At 43.3% G+C, this 20,573-nt stretch overlaps 1 protein-coding gene across 4 annotated transcripts in view; it reads right to left on the bottom strand.

Annotated features, from left to right (window-relative positions):
• Positions 1-132: 132 nt before the first annotated feature.
• Positions 133-20,573, bottom strand: part of gpatch8 (G patch domain containing 8) — a 34,870-nt gene continuing 14,429 nt past the window's right edge. For 3 of the 4 annotated variants that reach the window (XM_042505816.1, XM_042505817.1, XM_042505818.1), the window contains 5 exons: positions 11,463-11,530; positions 7,846-7,932; positions 7,502-7,645; positions 7,238-7,368; positions 133-5,215 (listed from right to left, as the gene is read on the bottom strand). In XM_042505816.1, coding sequence (XP_042361750.1) covers positions 1,357-5,215; positions 7,238-7,368; positions 7,502-7,645; positions 7,846-7,932; positions 11,463-11,530 — 4,289 coding nt within the window. In that variant the 3' untranslated portion in view covers positions 133-1,356. Of the gene's footprint in view, positions 5,216-7,237; positions 7,369-7,501; positions 7,646-7,845; positions 7,933-11,462; positions 11,531-14,680; positions 14,723-20,573 lie in introns of all 4 variants that reach the window. The other variant, XM_042505819.1, reaches the window with a different exon arrangement.

Here is a 20,573-nt window from a genome sequence, read left to right on the forward strand (position 1 = left end):
CACTGAACCACGCAGGGTTTTTGCTGGACTTCTTCCAGGTTAAAATTACCTGTTTTTTTTCCCCCATCCTTTAGGAGATTTAATGTTTACATGTGAATTTCATTTACCCTAATTTTTATGATAAAACACACATTAAGTCAAGATTTTTATTTGCTGAAACAGTATGTTTTTAGAAAATACAGAGTTGCTACTGTTTGAAAGATCACTATGCTTTGCCATTCCAGCCCATCTTAACTGGGCTCATTTAGAAACAAACTTGATAAAATACATACATGTGACCATCTTTGATCCATGTCGTCATTCTGCCCCCCCTCCTCCAATACCAAACATCAAAAATGTTACTAGGTTAATCTACAGCAGTTTTATTTACAAAATTACACAAAAGCAAAACACAGCCCTTCTTTTGAAGAGCATTTTGGAAAATAATTTAAAAACAGAAAAATACAATTATTGCAGTATACTACAATCTTATTGTTACATGATGCGAACGCACCATCGCGATGTACAGATTTTCAGTGCAATTTCTTCAGGTGCACCCTCACCACAGGGAACATTAGCCTCAGAGCATCAGGGATGTAACAACCCCTACATCACATTCCCCCTCGCCTACAGAGGGGGGTTCTTAATGTGACAATGTCATACCGATTTGGACACCATAGTTGTAATTTCATATGGTCATCATTGGTGGGATTCTTCACATTACACACTGATATATATATGTACAAGTTACTGCATTACAAATTATTTGAGGATCCAATAGAGAGCAAGTAGTCATATGAGAACATAAACAATATCTGTAAATATGTAGTAGTCCGTCTCTGAAGGTTACATTACAGAGTCAACGCCATTTGCCTCCCACATACTCCTTTTAACATGATTCAGCTTATAGCTTCAGCCATTATGTCTCCTTGGCTGTCAAAAACTGTGAGAATAATATTTTTTATGTGGAAAACAAACAAAAAAACCTCCAGTGGTTTCTCTGACTGGTCATTCAGAAAAAAATGGGTGGTGTTAATATACCTCAAGCTGGAATATATACCAGTGTCTCGAGGAAGTCTCTTTAAATCTACACCCTGTTTTAGAAATTCAGGGCAAAACATAAGCAAAAAAGTCTCACATGAGCCAGAAAAAAAATGTAAGTGTCCATTTAGAACCCAACACAGGCAGCACCACTTTGTGGCTAAACTTCTGCTCTGTGTTGGCCGGTAAAATGGTGGTTTACTGACAGCTTCCTGTCTTGCTGCCCGCATGTTGCTGCAAAGACTTCATCTTAAACCCTGAACAAAGTCAGTTTAGTTTGAGTCTTTCTTCCAGTGGTTGGGTGCTGTGACTTTACTCCTTCACAAGTATCATTACTCAAGAGCCATGGTTAGGTGGGTGCTGAAGGTCCTGTCCTGAGAAGATTGGGTGTAGCAGTGGGTGGAGCTGGAGAGCCGCCGCTGCAGCAGCCTGTGAGGGCCGGGGTGTGAACAGTGTGGGGTAGAGGGCTGTATGTGGTACATGGTGCAGAGCTAAGGGGGTGTGGTGGAGTGCAGAAGCTGGGATGATGTGTATCGGCTGACCAGAGAGGAAGGCTGTAGGGTGAGCTGGAATCAGCCCCGCGTGTCCGAGTGAGTGTCCCAGAGAATGGCCGAGGGAGTGGCCCAAAGGAGACAGGGAGATGGGGGTCAGGTGGTGCTGGGGAATGTGGTGCACCTGGGCCAGCTGGGCATGTGCAGGGTGTGGGTGGTGGGCATGTGCTGGGTGGATGCCCATGGCTGCAGCGGTGGCAGCATGGTGCTGCAGAATGGCATGCTGCACTGTGGTGATCGATGTGGCGGAGGCTACAGACACAGCGGGCTGCTGGATGTGGATCTGCTGCAGGGCCGGGGGAGGGGGAGCTGGGGCCAGGTTGGCAGCTGCTGCAGCAGCGGCTGCTGCTGCTGCAGCAGAGGGAAATGTCTTGACCTGCTTGGCTAAAAGCTGCTGCTGGATGTGCTGCTGTGCGGCCTGTTGAAGCTTGCTGTATTTCTCCATCTCTTCTGGTGTGAACGTGATGGGCTGACTCTCTAAGGGAGCCAGCCCGTCCTCCTCGGCCTCCATGCCATCCTCCTCCAGATTTGGTGGTGGGTAACCAGGGTATGCATGCATTGGAGGCTGCTGCTGTATTTCAGGCATGAGGGACTCCATCATGGGGATCTGAGAAGGGTCCTGTCCTGGTTCTCCTTGGTACTGCGGCATCATCATGGAAGGCTCCTGTTCGAACAGCGGCCGAGGTTCTTGGTGCACCTGGGCTTCTGCAGTGGGGTGCTGCGTCTCCTCTTGCACCACTGCGATCTGCGGGGCCTCCTCGACCCTCTGGACCGGTGGAGCTGGAGGTGGTGGTGGAGGGGGGAACTCCCTTATAGGCTCCACCAGAATATCCTCTGCCTCAGCCTCAGAGCACTTCCCTGCTCCGGATTTCTCACCCTCATCAGGTCGAGTTAGGGGAATCAGTGGTTTCTTCCCTGCCTGCAGTTTACCAAAAAGCGGCAGCATGGCTTTGTTTCCCAGAGTCGGGGGGAGTTTGGGTCCAAAGTATCCCTGTGGTGGATCCTTAATCTTAATCCCAGATTTTGTTCCTGTGGCAGAATCATCAGAGCTTTTTTTAGACTGAACTTTCTCCAGCAGCTGACGTGCAGTGAGGGTGTTTTTCTGTTCCCCTGCATCTCGGGACCCACCTGGCCTCAGAGACTGCGAGCTGGATGAATGGGTGTTGCGGTTAAGGCCTCGTGATGAAGATGAACGTGGAGACTGGGAGCGGTAGATACAAGAGCGGTTGAAGTCTCTACGGTGTGCTTCGCTGTCCCCTCTAGCTCTGGGGCCTCGTCGGCGAGGAGAGCCTTTGGTGGAACTGGAGGAGCGGCTGGCGGAGCTGTGGCTTCGGCTGTAGCTGCGCCTCCAGGATCTCGCGCTGGTGCTGCGACTCCAGCTACTGGAGCTTCTTGAGCTGCTCCGATGGTGCCTCCGGTGCCTCTTCCTGCGGCTGTAGCTGCGTGAGCGAGAGCGTGAGTCTTCTGAGGAAGAGGAGGAGTACTGATGTCTCCTGGATCGTCTACGTCCTCGGCTTCCCCTCCGCTCATACTCAGAGTCTGACGAACGTTTGGAGTGCCTCCGCCTGCGACCCCCTGTGCTGTAGTCGCTGTAGCTGTCTGAGTAGCTGCGACTGCGGTGGCTGTAGGCACTGCTGCCGGCTGACGAGCGCTCGGAGCTGCTGGAGTATGAGTGACTACGGGAGGTTTGGCCCCGATGGCGCCGACGGCTGCTGCCCCGTCTTTCCCCTCGTCTCGAGGAGCGGCTGCAGGACCGCCCTGATTCCTCGCTATGGTGGCGGCGTTGTTCCCGTGGACTTGACCTGTGATGACGTGAGCGCTGAGTATTAGAGCCCCCTTCTTCTTCGCTCTCGCTACTGGGAGGTCGACCGGGACCTGGACTCTTTTGGGCTGAGGTGGAGCAGGAGGCACTCTGAGATGCACTGGAGTCAGTCTTTTGTCGCTTGGTGCCACTGTGCTCCTCTGAGGAGTTGACCTTGTCAGTGCCTTTTCCGGCTCCTCCCTCCTCTGCTCCAGACTTGCAAGGCACTTCCTTATTAGTGCGTTTCCTCTTCCCCGATTCCACTCCTACATTTCCCGTAGCCCCTCCTCCTCCAGTTGTCGGCTGACCAGAGGAAGCAACGGCTTTATCCTCAGACTTTGGTTTTGCTTTTTCCTTTTCATCTCCTGCTGCCTCATCCTGATCTGGAGCTTTGTTTTTGCTCTTCTTCCGTTTGTGTTTTTTCTTCTTTTTGGGTTTCTCTTGCGTAACCTCGGTCTCGCCCTCCGCATTTTCTTTTGCTCCCTTGTCTTTTCCTTTGCGTTTTGAGTGCTTTGAAGACTTCTTATGCTTCTTCTTTTTCTTTTTCTTCTTGCCACTACTACTGCCAGTTGCAAGCTTTTGCTCATCACCTTCTGATTGGCCAGGCTCTCCCTTCACCACTGCCTTTTCTTTGTCAGTGCTGGTCCCAGGTTTAGTAGTTGCATCTACTTCAGCTGTTGAGGCAGCCATCTCTTGCCCTTTGTCATCAGACTCCTCAAATGGCTTAGGGGACTTTGCTGCTTTCCCACCACGCGCTCCTTTGTTGCGGGACAGCTTGAAGTCAAAGTAAAGGGGATTACAGCTGTAAGACAGGGAAGGCTGAGCTTTTGTGAATTCGAGGAGCTCAGAGGGCCACTGCAGGGTCGTGCTCTCGTCTTTGCTCAGAACTGGGAAGAAGGGACCTGTGGGGATTTTAGGACCAGCACTGGAATCCAGAGTTTCCGGTGTGCTCTCTGCTTTCTGTGTAGGGGAAGAGGGTACCGCGGGAGCTGCATCTGCTGTGCATGAAGAGACTTCCTCTGTGTTTGCTTTAGGCGATGGAGGAGCTGGCTCTGGGTCAGGGGATGAGTTGACATTTTCTTGTTCTTTTTCAGTATTGCACTCTGTAACATCGGTCTTCATCTGTTCACAACTATCTTCAACCTTCTCTTGTACCTTCTCTTGTACCTTCTCCTGCCCCTCTTCCTCGTCTTCCTCCTCTTTGCTCGTACACTGATCCGTGGCCTTCATAAACAGCAAAAACTGGAAGTGAGGCTTTACCCGACAGTGAGCTGGAGGTATGTAGTGATAGTACTGTGGCTCCTGCCCAGCATATCCTTCTTCTTTTTTCATCATCATCTTCAGTTTGTTGAGAGTGGAAGCCAGAGAAGTGCCATCATCAGGTTGCTGCACCTCTTCTGTTGCTGCCACACTAGCACACTCTCCTCCCTCACCTCCTCCTGATCCTCCCTTAGGGCTGTCTGAGCTGCAGCCAGATGTTTCCTCTTGCCCTCCAGCCTTTTCTCCCTCCTGGCCCTCCTCTTCCTCCATTGCCTCCTCTCCATGATCAGCAAACACTGCGGCTGCTGTTTCCAGTTTTACTGGGGCTTTCTTGGCGAAAGAGAAGGACACGCTGACTTTGGATGCACCGCTAGGGGTTGGAGACGAGGAGCTGTTCTTCCCCAGAGAGAAGCTGATAGTTGGGCCTGGCTTAGGAGAGACTTCCCCAGTTTTATCTGCCAGTGATCCTTCCAGGACACAGTCTGTCGAAGTGGTGTTCTCAGGCGTCATGTCGCCATCTTCTGATTTCTCTCCGTCCACAGCCACTGTGGTAGTTTTGAACATGGGCCCACTTCCTGGTGTACTGAAACACAGAAGCACGATAACGATGAGATGTGGAATAAATGAAGAAAACTGAAGAAACAGCAGATGTGATTTCAGTGACAGTTAACCAGGATAATCGCATGCTTGTTGCGTTTGTTTTCAATCACAAAGGCTACATTCAGACTGACGGCAAGTAAGATTTGTTTCTCAAATAAGATCTAACACAGACGGTCCGCACTGTTATTTGCAAGTGATCAGATCTGATTTGTGTGTCCAGACATCGTATCTACATAGGTTGCTGTGGCAACGATGTAGGCATCAGCAACTACATAGCTACACTGGTAACGCAGCAGTTCATGTAGAAGAATGACCATCATTTTGCGCTTAAAAAATTGGACTATCAAGTCGCGGTGCAGAACTTCTCAGTCGCAGAGGTAAAGGCTGTGGCTCAGAGGTAAAGAGGGTCGTCCTCTAATCGGAAGGTCAGTGGTTTGATCCCTGGCTCCTCCACTCAACATGTTGAAGTATCCTTGGGCAAGATACTGATACCCGAATTGCTTCTAATGCTGCGCCATTAGTGTGTGAGTGCATATGAAAAGTTACTGAGCAACAGGTGGCACTAGGTATGGTAGCCTCAGCCACCAATGTGTGAATGTGTGTGTGAATGGGCAAACGTGACATGTTGTGTGAAGGTACTTTGAGTGGTCGAAAGACTGATAAAGCTCTGTACAAGTACAGTCCATTTACCATTTTACCAACTCCTCCACAGCACTTAGCTTGTAGCCGCACAGATGCTTCTGTCACTCTAGATTTGACGTTATTATTCTGACGCCAGTAAAGTATTAGACATAGCTATCTATAGCTATTGCTATTGCTACAATGACAGCAGCGCATGTAGATGCAGCAGCCAGTAGCTCCTCAAATCCTTGCTTTAGGTAGACTAATAAATCTGCCTTCTACCTTCTATTTTGAAATCCAATTTAAGCCGCCAGAACGTCCGAGCTGGGATGCATCTGTAGAAATCTGATTGGTTTATGCATTTTAAACCATGTGGTTTGGATTAGGTTTGAAAAAATCACATTTCATGTGGATTTTGTTATCCATCCATGCATTTTTATCAGCATTTCCGGGGCTGCGTCACAAGGGCAGCAGGCGGAGGAAAGTACTCCAGATGTCCCTCTCCATAGCAACGCTTTCCAGCTCCTCTCCAGGGAAACCCAATATGTTCCCGAGCCAGATGAGATACATAATTCCTCAAGTGTGCTCTGGGTCTGCCCCGAGGCCTTCTTAATGTTCTAACGGGCGGTGCAAAACACACATCCTGATCAGACATCCAAAACACCTAAACTGGCCCCTTTCGATGCGAAGGAGAAACAGCTCTACTCGGAACTTCCTCCGGATGTCTGAGCTCCTGGCCTTATCTCTTAGGCCAAGCACAACCACACTCTTTTTGTTATCCAGACTTTCTTAAATTATATTTTTATCATATTTTATGGCTTTTATTATCATATTTAAAAAAAACTTTATTCATTTAGTACTTAAACACCCTTTAGAGATCTGCCTGCTTAATCACTTTTATTCTTTTATTTGCTTTATTCTCGTTGACCTTTTGTGTTCCTGCCTTTGCTTTGTCTGTTAAAGCACCCTGTAAACATCTGTTTTTAAAGGTGTTTATACAAATAACATTGTTGTTAATATTGTTTATATTGGTAGTAGTATTAGTGTTATTATTATCAATCTGAATACAATCTGGTTATGCCAAAACATGCATTCAGTCTGGCAGTCTGAACAAGTAGTTTCAGCATCAGAATTCAAGAATTATTATAGTAGAGTATTTGACATGTCTGTCTTTATTTTGGGAAAAATGTTGTCTAGATAAGAAACAAGTTTAAAACTCTACAATTTATTAAAATACTATTAAATCTATATTTTTGTTTAAAAATGTGGTCTATGTTTGGTCTAACAGGTAGTACAATGCTTCTTCAAAACACAGCAGACAAGCCACTGTTCCACTGAAGATGTATTTCAGCCAGCAGAGGGCAATCCAGGAAAAAATTCTTACCGGTCCTGCTGTTTCCTCTGCTCAGCCAGCTCATGCAGTCGGCGCAGCATCTTTTCTTGCTTCTTTCCATCTTTCCGGGAACGGGATGACACGTTACGAGCAAATTCTCTCTGCTTCAGCTCTTTAAGCCTCTGCATTACACAAAAGCAAGACAGAGAGGAAAAAAAGCACATCAGGATCTTTTTGCTCACAGAAAAAAGACATTTCTGTTTTAAAACAAAACGGATCTCCATTATGACAGCAAGAATTGATAATCAGAAGTACCTGCTTGTGAGCGTGGTCGTAAGAGTTAATGTGGTTGTCAAACTCCTGGTGTTTGGTGTACTGCTTGTCACATAGCTCACAGTAGAAATTGGCTCTCAGGTCTTCCAGAGCCTTTGCAATGGCTTTCTCCTTTTCCATCTGGTCCTGATGATGGGAAATACAGGAAGAAATGAGTGAATGAATCTTAGAATGTGTTTAAAGAGTCAAAGACAAGACTTAATCACAGAACCAGAGTACTTGTCTTGTGTTTCCTACCACTTTTAGATGTACTACAGCGGTCCAAATAGAATAAGTAAGAGAAACAACGCTAATTATCAGAATGACACAAGGCTGAATGGCTTCACCTTGTATTTTTGCCGCAGCTCTTCTGTGTCCTCTTTCTCCACTTCGAGCACTCTCCTCTTCTCTGTGGCGTCCTCTGCATAGTCCAGCTACAAGGACAAACACAGCAGTTGGAACACACGCAGAAAACAAAGCACTCCTGAATCAAAGAGAGCTGTCCAAATTCACCTTATATATGTTTAATGCACTCTGTGGACAATTTGTTATGCTGTTGGCACACCTGGGTTACAGGGACTTTAATTTGTCAGCTTGGATTGCTTGTGATTTCTGATTCAAGTCTGTGACGCTGACAGAAGCCTGAACTAAACCTGAACCTATCTATGTAACTGGATTGATGCAAAACTAGGAGGTGTCATCATAAAACTAACAAAAAACAAAAAACAACAACAAAAAAGCCAAACATATATAAAATATAAATGTATCTTTTTAAATGTATGTATCTTTTTTGCAGTATTTTTTTCTCAAAGGAGAACACATGACAAGTGATTTACAGATCAGATAAGCATTCTGTAACATGTAAGAAATAATTTCAGTTGATTAAGAGATGATGGACAGCAACACGACACGACAGCAAAGAAACATGATTCCTCCTTGAGGCAGATGAATAATATTCGGTCAAAATTGGGAAGGTCAAATGCAAATGAGTTAAAGCATCTGCATCATTACTGAGGCAACCAGTGTTAGTGTCAATCTCAAAAGGTGTCTGGTACATGCACAGGATCACTGTCATTCTGAAGCAGTCACCACAAAGACCAGGATTGTGTAGCATGTCACTGTGTGCTGTAGCACTGACACTTCAATGCTAAAACACCTAACCCATACCATAAATCTTTCTCCACTGACTGATTTGCATCTGGCATCTATTCATTCATTCAGTTGAGTGCTCTCCTAGCATCCACCACACAGTTTTGTCCGTCAGGCTGCCAGTCAGTGAGACTTAATTGATTACTTCAGAGAGTGTTTTTTGCTGCACAACAATGCAATGATGCTGAGCTTCAAATGACTTCAGCTGGCACTGTGCATGATGCCCTGTGCTGTAAGGTACACTAAGACATATGCTTAGCATGTGCTATGCAAAAATTTGTCTGTGCAATGAAAGAAATTACACCTGACCGTGTAAGACAGCTGTGCTGCATGCGTGAGACAGAGCCACTTGTTGAAGGTTTGTGTGCCTGTTTGTGGTGAGGTGGACTGATGGCGCATTGCTCCAGTACTTGGCAGTTGTACTCTTGCGTGTGATGGTGAGGGCGCCGGAATGTGGGTGACAGATGTGTTAATAAAAATGTAGCACTCTGACTACTCAGACATTTCAAACACAAGACATACAATGCAGATGAAGTCTCTCTGCTATGTTCATAAATAATAATAACAAATATGTATGTTTATGTTTAAAACAATGTCTGCATTTTTTTTTCAGTTTTACATTTATTTAAAGGTAATGAAAAAGTTACCCTGAATGATTTGAATAGTCTCAAACTACAGCGGACCTCTGTGATACCTTTCTGTTACAATTTCTTTGGCTGCTCCTGTTTAGGTTTTGTGCAATGGAAATTAATTTGAAGCACCCAATGATTCTTCCAGAGACTGCTTGAAAGTAAGCACTGAGTTACCACATGTTTTTTTTTATTTAATATACCTCTCAGCAATGGTTGTAGTGAAATAAGATTCAAGCTCATGGTGGTGACAGCTCAACCAAGAACTAATCTTGTCCAATATCAAAACAAGCTCAGAGCAGACGGGTCAACTTGCTTTGAGGGAAACTTCAGTTTACTACAACCTCAAATGACGAACATGTTGTTCATTTGTTTTTTTTTGGGTTTTTTTGAGTGACTAATGGGGACATCAAATTTTAAAACTGGACCAGTATCCTGCGAGAGGGCTACAGAATCAGTGGCGAAAGAGGCTGCAATGTAATTGCTGCGGCAAATTGTGCACCCTCAATTTACGTTTACTAAAAGTGATCAGATTTTTGCCACTGACAAGCGTCTGACTACATTATGGAAAAACCCTACAGAGAAATGAAATGTTTTATCTGACCATTCATTGATATGGTCCGTTTGTTTTTGTGTGCGAGTAAGTCTCACTCAAGGAGAGTTCTGATTCTGACATCTCGCAGACTTCTCTACATTATTGAAATCAGCGAAATATTCAGCCATGACACGGAAAAAACTTTTGACACTAACGAACAAACATTGGGCCTGATGCAGTAACATTCTCTTAAATTTCTCTTACACCAAACGCTCTTAACCAGCCAAATCTGCTCTTACCCAGGTGTATTCAACGATGAATCCCTCTTGATCATAAGTCAACTGTTAGCATAGGTAACGCCCCCTAAACACTATATACGGGCAGATTTTGTGCTGTGTGCAAAGACTCTAGCACATGACCAACACATGAGAGATGACACCCTGAAATTTAGTAATCCAGTCATTATAACCACTCTAAAACCTCAATTAAATTTGATGAAATGGTATTCATGCATTTTTTTAAATGTTCCTTGGATATAAAACTTATTTGTCCTTGTGTTGGACAGCAATTTATGACCTGTGAAATCAAGATGTTTTTCTCTATTTTGGTATGAGTGCTCTCGACCACTCTTAGAATTTTCTCATACTGAAGAGAAAAGCAAACATAAGAAAAGATTGGTAAATCCCAAAAATCCATGGGTACTAACAAAATAAGAGCAAGTCCTGGAAACGAGCAAATATAAAAGAAAACTTGTTTGTATATCCTTTCTTGCATGAGGCCCATACATTTTTCTGGAACAAGTCACTCTTGCAAGATTTTAGAACCAGATTTCTTCTTGAGCGATACTTTGTCAAAATAACTAAGAGACCAGCGAAAGAAAAGGAATAAAGTTTAATTTCTCTTTATGGTCTTTTCTGTAATATTGTCAGACACTTCCAACAACAATCTGAGCCTGTCAGAGGCAAAAACAAGCACTTAGAGTGGCTGTAAACTGACAGCGCACAACTGCCTGTAGGGATTACACTGCAGTCTGTTTCACTGCTTTGGCCTCTCTCAATGCTGGACCAATTTCAAAACCTGTTGTCTCCATTAGTCACTTAGACACAAAAACATGGGGAAAAAAAGAGTCCACACTGAAAAATAACAAAGTTTCCCTTTTAATCCATTTCAAACCTGTCTGATGCCTCTACTATGTCATTAACCCTTCCAAACCTGAGCAAACTGGCCTGATTTCTTTTAAGAAGATATGAGGAAAGTACTTCAAAGAAATGACCTTAAAAATTAGCAAGAAACTAGTAAAAGTTACAATAAAATATCCTGAAAATTAGCAAAAAAGGAAATGATCTAAAAAAAGTGCTAAATTAATATAGAAATAAATTTCTATAACATAATGTTAAAGATATGATTATATTTAATATATATATGTAGTTCTCCTTACATTTTCTACTATTTTTGTGATAATTTTCTTTCTAGTTTTTCATTGTCTTTTTCCATGTTTTTGAAGGAAATCAAACAAATTTGTTTTAAAGGTTTAATGCGTGTGAAAGACAAATGAACACTGCAAAGGAAAACCTCCAAATACTTCCAAAAGGGTTAAAGGTTAAAAACAACATATAAACAAGTGACACAGATAACATGAGCAGCATCTTACCTCCATCTCCATCCGTCCCATTCCCATGACATCATATTTGAGGATGATGGGCACAGGGTCGGTGCGTCCTGAGGGAAAAGAGACAGAGAGAGGTCGAGGTGAGTTTTTCAGACTGGGACGGAGGGCCAGCTCGGAGACAGCCTGCTTTTAGAGCATAGGGTGCTGGGGTTAGAGAATTTTGCCTTGAAGTGCAAAGAGACCAGAAAGCTACAGTGAACCAAACACAAGCTATTCTCACAGCTTACTGCAGCCATCAAGTGTTGACCAATTTATCTCACTTTCCTTACATTTGACCTGACTGCGATTGGCATTTTTAAATGAGTCAAATTAGCTGAATTTATTGAATGAAGTCAAGGGCAACTGGGTTGTTCAGCAATATGTCTTACTTGAGAAAGACCAAGTTCACTGAAAACAAGACTGCCAGCTTTGAGCCAATCTGTTTTCCCATCTCTTCAGTGTAGTTGTGCAACCCACCACCCCTCCTTCACCCGTTCATTGCTGCAGTCCTGTTAAACCAGAATGCCAAGTTTATCAAGGACGCTACAGCTTGAGGGACTATGTGGTGCGTCAGTGTGTGTGTGTGTGTGTGTGTGTGTGTGTGTGTGTGTGTGTGTGTGAGTGTGTGAGTGTGTGAGTGTGTGAGTGTGTGTGTGTGAGAAGGGACTTGCAATAGGCCTGCGCAGCTGCTGCCACTGCGACATCCTCTGTGAGGGGAACAAAGCCTCCCAATATTATCTAAGGCCTATTGCATCATCTCTTTCTGAACTGTCTGCAGGCTGGCTGACCCTTGCAAGCCCCTTCCACTGTCCTGAGGTCCAAATCTGTTCCCTTGTCCCAGGCCCCCTTCCTCATCATGACTAGAGCTGAGAGACTATTTTTCCTCTGTCTACTTAAGCTACGTTACGTAAGCTGTGAAAAGAGCTAGATCGGAAGGAAATTAACTGTAGTAAAAAAAAAATTAAAACAAACCAAAGACATCCAAAAAAACAGAATGAAACATTAAAGATATAAAATATATAAAAAATCAAAACTACTTTGGAGATTGACACAGAATCGCTTAATCCACTCATAATCAGCCAAACAAAGCAGAGAGAAAGACAGAGTAAAATTAAAAAAGGACACAAGCACTGAACTACAGCAGAGTGACGTCACAGGCCAGGTATCGCCATGGTGACAGTGCAAGGGATGGGGATACTTACCTGATAAAACATGGGTATGGGTAAGGGAGAGAAGGAAGGGGGGGACAGACAGACAGATAGACAGGGGAATCTCAAAACAAAAGGCATAAAAAGAATTTGGACTAGTTCTGCTGCTCCTGTTGCCAGCCAGATACAATAATCGATCTTACTGATAGTGATTATCAGTTCAGTTTGGTTTCAGTTTTTTTTCCTTCAACATATTCAAGTTAGTTATTTTTTCAAGAATCAATTTTCTATGTATACCATTGGGCATATGGAATAACTACAAGCACTGGGCTTGCAAATGTACAATCAAAGTTTAAATGCTGTGATACCTGCACCAAGTGGGGCCAGTGGTTTAAATTTTTTAGAATCGACTCAAAAGTTAAGGATTTTCTCTGTTAGAAAGAAAAACTGGAAGGCTTACACCATACTTTTTTCACTGCCCTGCAAAAGTAATACTTTGAGCCACTAAGACACCAGAGAAAACATGTATAGTGTATTTAAAACTAATGCATTTGGAGGTTTTTAGCTCTCCTCAAGCAGGGCATACACTGTACAATCTGAGCCTGTTTCTGATTTATTTGAGCCACACGATGCATTAAGAGTCAAACTGAGTTTTAGCTTCATTTGCCGTACAGTGTATAGCGAGGAGCGGTCATGACCTGATCAACTGCTCCCCAAAGTTACTATACTATATATAGTTACTATATTTTTGTGTTTTTCATTAGTCGTAATTTTTATTTCGTTTCAGTTTTTTACAAGACAGTTTAGTTGACGTTAGTTTCCATAGTGGGTTAGTTTATTTTTTGAGATTAGCTTTTAATCATTATCAGTTTAGTTTTAGTTTTATTAGTTTCAGTGACAACACTATGCATTATGTGGACAGAAAATATGGAGGTCTTTGATGTTTCCTCCAGCTTCTGTCACGACTAATGTTAAGAAACGTTGGCAATAAAAAGTTATTAGCAATTGTCGTTATAATTGCCTCAATAGTCGACAGGGGCCAACAGGCCAATTAAATGACTTTTTTACACGTACAGTGAGAGCACTCAGGTCATGGTTTAATGATCTGACCGTATATAGTGTGAGCACATAAACTGTGAGCTTTGGCTTCACATCGTAGACGATGTATTCATACACTAAGAGTTAGAACTAAACAACATTTGTTAGTTTAAAATGGGCTCAAATCATACAGTGTGTGGCCAGCTTATAACTATGAATTCATTACTTTAAATAAAGTTACTTACTAGCACATTCTTAAATTCCTGGACAGAGGAAGATAAGAATATTATTTGATGTTCATATCTGTGTCATTTCTGTGCTTTCCTTTAGTAATTTAGTCATCACAGCCCAATGACATATTAATTCTGAAATCATTGATGCATGGGCATTGTAACATGTAATGGCCTGCCTGGACTCTCAGTCCCACTGCAGTGCCTGGCTTTAGCTGAGAACCTAACTCTGATTGCGTAACTGTGGCAGACTTACTCCACTTAGGAAGTGAGAGGAGCGGACTGATTGTGTGATATCTGGATCACAAGACTTTCAACTGATGTGTGTTCACGCTCTCTGCCTAACAGCAGCAGAGAAGTGAAACCAAAAAAAGGGGGTTGGTCTGTTTGTCAGCCACTGCAGTGGTCTGTCTGAATGGAGTTTCAAGCCAGGCCCAGAATTAAAGATCAATGAACAATTACAGACATCCCCAAACTATCACCAATCTTTAAACACAGTGACAATACTTCCACATTACCCATTCCAGTGGAAAAGAAAGGGACCAGACAAAAACAATGTGCATCTAAATCACAGGGTGTGAATCACAAGGTTTGAAAAAAACTGAAAACAAACAAAATGACAATGTTCTAAGAGTAATACATATGCATGATAATATACAAGCAGCAGAATGAGGACTTATACAGAGAGAATTGAAAGCCTATGTAGCATTGGTGCTCTGATGAGAGGAAAATGGAAAAAAATGGGAGAAATTAAAACAAAATAAAAAATAAAAACAATTCAATTGGGGGATAAAATAACATTTACCACTAAGTTTACCATCAGCACAACATGGGCAGGATCAAATCGCTGTAAAAAAGAAACACCAATTGGTTAAGCAGGAAGATTGAGGCACATAGAGAAGGGAGGGTGGGGTTGGGAGTGTGGTTGTGGGGTTTAGGGGGGTTTATTACCAGAGGGGCTTCAGTGTGTCACCCCCGTCCCCCACCCCCCTCATCCCTTCACTCAGGGCTAGGTGCTTACAGGGATTTCCTCTCACCACTCTCTCCCAACCACTTGTCCCAGTCCCCAGGCCCCTAGTCTGGCGCCATCTTGCTCTCTCAACCAGAATATGCCCCAAAAATACCAAACTACCACCCCTTGAAAAGTACCCCCAGTATAAACCTTCATTTTTACCTTCACTGAGCAGAAAAAAAAAAACAGAAACCCCATCAGATAAGTGTTTTTGGAGGAGCTGTGCTGGGTGAGGGATTGATGAAAAACCAGTTGAGCCTGATGGCATATTAACTCTGACAGGTAAAGGAGAAAAGGAAGCGTATTTTCTCACAAAAGTCGCGAATCAAAACTTTTGGAAATTATTGTACAATTTCTGTGGTTAGATATTGACTCTGAGATAACAGATGCCTCTAGGGACGACCACCATTTTCCCCCTTTAAGCTTTCTGCCTCGCAGATGCTTGTCAGCCCAGTTAGCAAATCTCCCTGAGATTCTGTCATTTCCTCGCCAGCCTACAGCCAGCAAAAGCTTGTTTTGGGATGTGCTTGACCCCGGAACAACACATGACACACATAAAATGTACCTGAGGAAAGAGCCAGCAAGGCTTTGAGCAGTGCTTAGAGTTGGGTCTGCATTGGTATGTAGCAGCAGTTTTACCACTTAAAAATGAACTGTGCAGCTGTCTGGAGCGCTACCTTTCATTCTATCATGTGGAAGTATATTTCTGAGTGTTACCTCCAACACTGCTTAAAGCCCCAGGTGAGTGTGACGGTTTGAGGCAGGCAGGAGTGCACCTCTGGGACAAACATGCTGTGCAGGAGGGGCAAAGAAAACAGGGGGAGGACGGGAGCGTGTAACCGTGGGGACAGAGACATTCGGGGTGTAGAAGTGTGGTGAGATTTTCCCTGTAAGTTGACACTATGGCCCGGTCAGTAACACAGACACACGCACGCACATACACACACGCACCCATGGCCACACGTACACACAAGTTTCACAGGTTTGGAGGTAGAAACAGGCAAACAAGCAGAGAGGGAGGGGGGGGGACTTGTCTACTCTGCAAGCCATTCAAAGTCTGAGCCGTGGTTACAGCCAATCAGATACCCGACAGCAGCAACGGAAACTCAAAGAGGAAAAAAAAATCTAACATACGTGGAGATGATGATTCTAAGGGATGTGATGGAATCATGGCTTCCTAAATCTACCTTGATTTAAAATTGATTTTTTTTTGTTCTTTGTTCAAATCGAAGCACTTTCACTCTTTGTGCAGATTGAAATAAAGGTTTAGTGATTATGAAGCAAAGAGGAGGAAGCTGACAGAGGCCATTAGCCTACGGTACACTGTAAAAGGGGTGTTACATTGAGGTCAACTGCCGAGTGGGAGAAAGAAAACACACACACACACACACACACACACACACACACACACATACTGACATACAGAGGGGGGTCCAACAAACCTTACCTAAAAAGGGGCAAAAAGGACAAAAGAAGAATAAGAACAAAGTCAATACAGTGAAAAACTTAAAAAGGGGACACAATGCTTTCACTTCAAAATTCAAAAACCTTCTCTTCTTGCAAGGAGGACAGGAAAGGAGAGGAAGATTATAATGATTATCCAGCAAACTTCAATGTGATGCAGGGGTGCGGTTGTGTTTGTGAGCCTAAGTGCATTTAGCAAATTTGAACAGAGATGGTGGGCTCCGACAGTGGGCCATCAATTCCTATACAACAACTGGACACACTTTGCCGCAGTCTCATCTGCCCACAAAGCAGGATGCTTACATAACCACACATCAGTGGTGCCAGCGGCAAAAACAAGAGCACAGTCAGCCCCTGCAACTTGTTCTCTCCTCCACACAAAGCGCACATCCTTATCACATCAAATAGATTGCTATTCAGCTTTTCAAGGCCAGATGAAAAGAAACAACGATGCACACCAAACGCTGAGCTCAGAAATTACTGCTGTGTTGTTGCTTTTCATACACTTGTCAGCCTGCCAAGAACGAAGCAGCTTCCTGATCTACTCTGGTCCCTGGCCATCGTCAGGCCAAGAATACCTATGAGACGACGCAGGGAACCAAAGCCATATATGTACATAAACAAGAGGTGCTAGGGCAGCCACAACACAGCTCAACAGCCAGTCTGCGTGTCTCTGAGGCTCACCCATAAACAACAAACACTTAATGTCTAAATGTCAGACCACAATATATCAAGGGCCCTACAATCAAACAATGTGGAGTACAGATATAAATAATTAGTGATTTACAGCAATACCTGCCTGTAGGACTATTTCCACACAGAGGCAAATAAATCTGACGACGCCATTTATTATGTGAAAATTATTTCTCAGACCTAGGTTTGTCGTGGCAGTTGGGTATTACCGGTGTTACACAGTGTTAAACAGTGTTCGGGCTTACACCAATTAAATTACTTGCCCACTGCCCCCACCGTCATTCATCTGGTTTTACTATCAATCCGATGGATCTTACTATAAACTTCAAGTGTCGGCTCCTTACAGTAGCAGAGTCGCAGCACAGAGTAGCACGAGTCAAATTTCACGAATCACATAAAAAGAGTAGGAAGAGTTGATTGACAAGACAATGGCGGTAGATTTGGTGTTAGACTGAAAAGCAAAAGCACATTATTTCAAATTCAAAACCTATAGGGAACCTATATCACTAAGAAGTTGGAGGCACCCTGCCTCTCACCTGCAGCTCTTCAGCCAACAGCTCACTGTGGTTGCTCCTGAGTGTTCCATTACTTCCTGAAATATTTCAAAATTATCAGCTGCAAATAATGCTGAAAATGACTTGTCTTGTTTTTGGTGGATAATAGTGGTACTGCTAATATTACAGACTAACACATTGCATTTCCTGTGACTACTTTCATAATTAACCATCTCATCTTTTGTGAGTAAAATTCTTTAAATGTGAAGCTTCGGCAGTAGAAAATATTTGGTTTGCATTAGCTGTATCAGCATCACCAGTGTTGTCACAAGTTCATTAACAATGGAAACATTTCCTCATCTTGGCATCACTACTCAGACCACACTTAAACAGGAGGAAAAGGGATCTATTTTTCTTTCTCTCCTCTTTAGGTCATCAAACAACAAACTTAACCCCCACAGCCATCATCTGGTAAAGTCAGGACATCTCAACAGGGTAAACCTTGTCAACATCTGCTCTGAATGAGCAGTGTATGTTTTAATATAGAGCACCACGAAAGTCAGGAGCTCTTATAGTTACCATTTTTTGTGTCTGTGTCAGCTGAAAATGTCATTAGCTGGACCACAAACACAATAATCTAACTATGCTGCTTACAAATCAAATCAAGCAGCACAAATCTGAACTCACTTACTCACTTACTTTACTAGCCCTGCCTACGCCCCTATACTCATGTGTAAGGCTGTTACTCGTCTTAAGTTTGGGTGTGTCCTGGAGACATAATGTTTCTCATTACAGTTCTGATATTGAGCACATTACTGCTGGGTTTACAGGGAGAGCAACGCACTTGAGCAAGAGTTGCAATTGAGCAATGAGGGTACATGAAGTGGAGGGAAATTACTCCATGAGAGTTATAGAAATGAAAGATTTGAGGTTAAAATAGTATGGACAGAGATGATAGAAGAGAACATGGTGGAGTGGGTAGACAAAACTAAATGCCAGAAATGATCTGAAAAAACAAGCTCCATTCTTAGGAAACTGCAAGGACTCACTGGCCTGCCAGTGATGACATCACTCATGGACAATGCTATACATCATCCTATTTGGAGGAAGTGCAGGGAAGGGTGAGGCTATGAAGAGGGAGTTAATAAAGTAAGAACGATAGAGAGAATAAAGACACTGATGAGGAGAGGAAAGGAGGTGAAGAGACAGGAAGAGGCTCAGTGGAAACATGCCAGGGCTCTGCACCACTGCCTCTGAGCCAGTGAGCCTATGAGCACAGCAGGGTTGAGCTAATGAGGTGCTGACGTTGGCCAAGACCGACCCACACACTCAGCTCTGTTCAGCCTGCTCCCTCTTACAGCAAGTCAATATCATCTGGGCCATCCAATAACAGATGTCTCCAGAAAGTAAACCTCTTTAATGCAGCTTTCTAGTTGAAAGCTTTCTACATCTTACCATAATTATGTTTATTCAATGTACAGAGCTTATGGAACATTTCTGTGCCACTGCTTTCACTACAATAATTTACAATACCATTACAATAAGTAATAATTTTAATAGATTATAGTAAATATTATTAAGACTACTGAATTCTGGACAGACACTGCAAGTCCAGTAAAACCTTAAAGGGGACCTGTTATGCTTTTCTTTATTTTTTTTTAATCTGAGTAATGTTATGTCAGATGTTCATCTTCAATGTGGCTAAAGTTTACATAATGTGGTGATCTTACCATTCTGAATACACTGTTTTTTTCACTCTGGCTACAGTGTGATGTCATAGTGGGCCAGATTTCTTAATATTGACATCTGCTCCAGGCATGCAACTGCAAGTGTTAACATTACATAGCCTACATTGCTACATGTAGCTACATGCTTAAGTCAGGAGCCTCCTATACACCGAGATCGCGCTATAGGGCCACAACAAAGTCCCTCCTTGTACCGCCCCTGCATTTTTACACAGAACCAAACGACCGCAGCATCATTCCACTCCAGTGTGTGATTATACACCGCATCACGGCATCCCCCAATCAAAAAAGGATGGATTTGTCATTTAACACACAAGTGTCTGCCTCTAGCGTGACATAGCCTAAACTATTCTCTCTAAGAAAAAACAAATATATCCATCAAAATCATTTACCGTCTCTGTTAGATGGCAGCTGATCTTGACCTCTGCTCAGATGGTAAGGAGCTCCCAAATCTCACTGTTTTCCCAGTTTGCAGACATTTACGGCCACTGTTCTTCTTCTTTGTGTTAGCCGCTATACTAAAAGCTGCTTTTTAAATCTCGTTGCAGTGCTGTAACTACCTCTTGTCCCAGCTCAGGGGTGAGAAAACTCTGACCCCACTTTCTGCAAAAGGAAGTTATATGCAGAGTGGCGAGGTGGCAAGGCAGCATACCGGCACGATATTCCTGCCTTGAACAGGCCGTGTAAATGCAGCTAGAAAAACATGTAATCCTTGTTGTTGATGTTGTTAATTTCTCCCCGATTTAAGGTAATATTCCTGCTGGAACATGTTCGGTTGTGTTAGGAGGCTTTGATTGGTGATTTTTCACAGTAGAAAGTGCCACTATTCTATGTTACAGTAACTCCAAGGCTGAAATGCAGAGAAGCCAAAATACAGAGGACCCAGAAATGCTGACAAATCAGAGCAGATTGGGTTTCCTCAAGAGGGGGGCTAAGTGACAGGCACTAAAATGGAGTGTGATTACAGGTGTTCCAGCACAGAAAGTACGATGAATGTTTTTTAAACATTAAAGCATGGTAACATGTTTTAATGAAAACCTAGATACAATAACTGAAAATAAGTATAATAGGTCCCTTTTAAGACAGAATCCAAACAGACACCAATCCAGACTGTCAAATGTGTTGGTTCTGGATTGGGTCCAACATCAATGCTTCAGGGGTTTGATCTGTAACTGCAAATGCAACTAGCCCATAAAAAGCCCAAGAAGACAAATCATGTAGCCTGTTACTTGAAGTGCTCTGCATTCCTGCAAAGACAGTTGAATGCAGTTCTGGCCAACATGTTTGATG

The sequence above is a fragment of the Plectropomus leopardus genome, chromosome 17 (assembly GCF_008729295.1).
Source record: "Plectropomus leopardus isolate mb chromosome 17, YSFRI_Pleo_2.0, whole genome shotgun sequence".
Taxonomy (NCBI): domain Eukaryota; kingdom Metazoa; phylum Chordata; class Actinopteri; order Perciformes; family Serranidae; genus Plectropomus; species Plectropomus leopardus.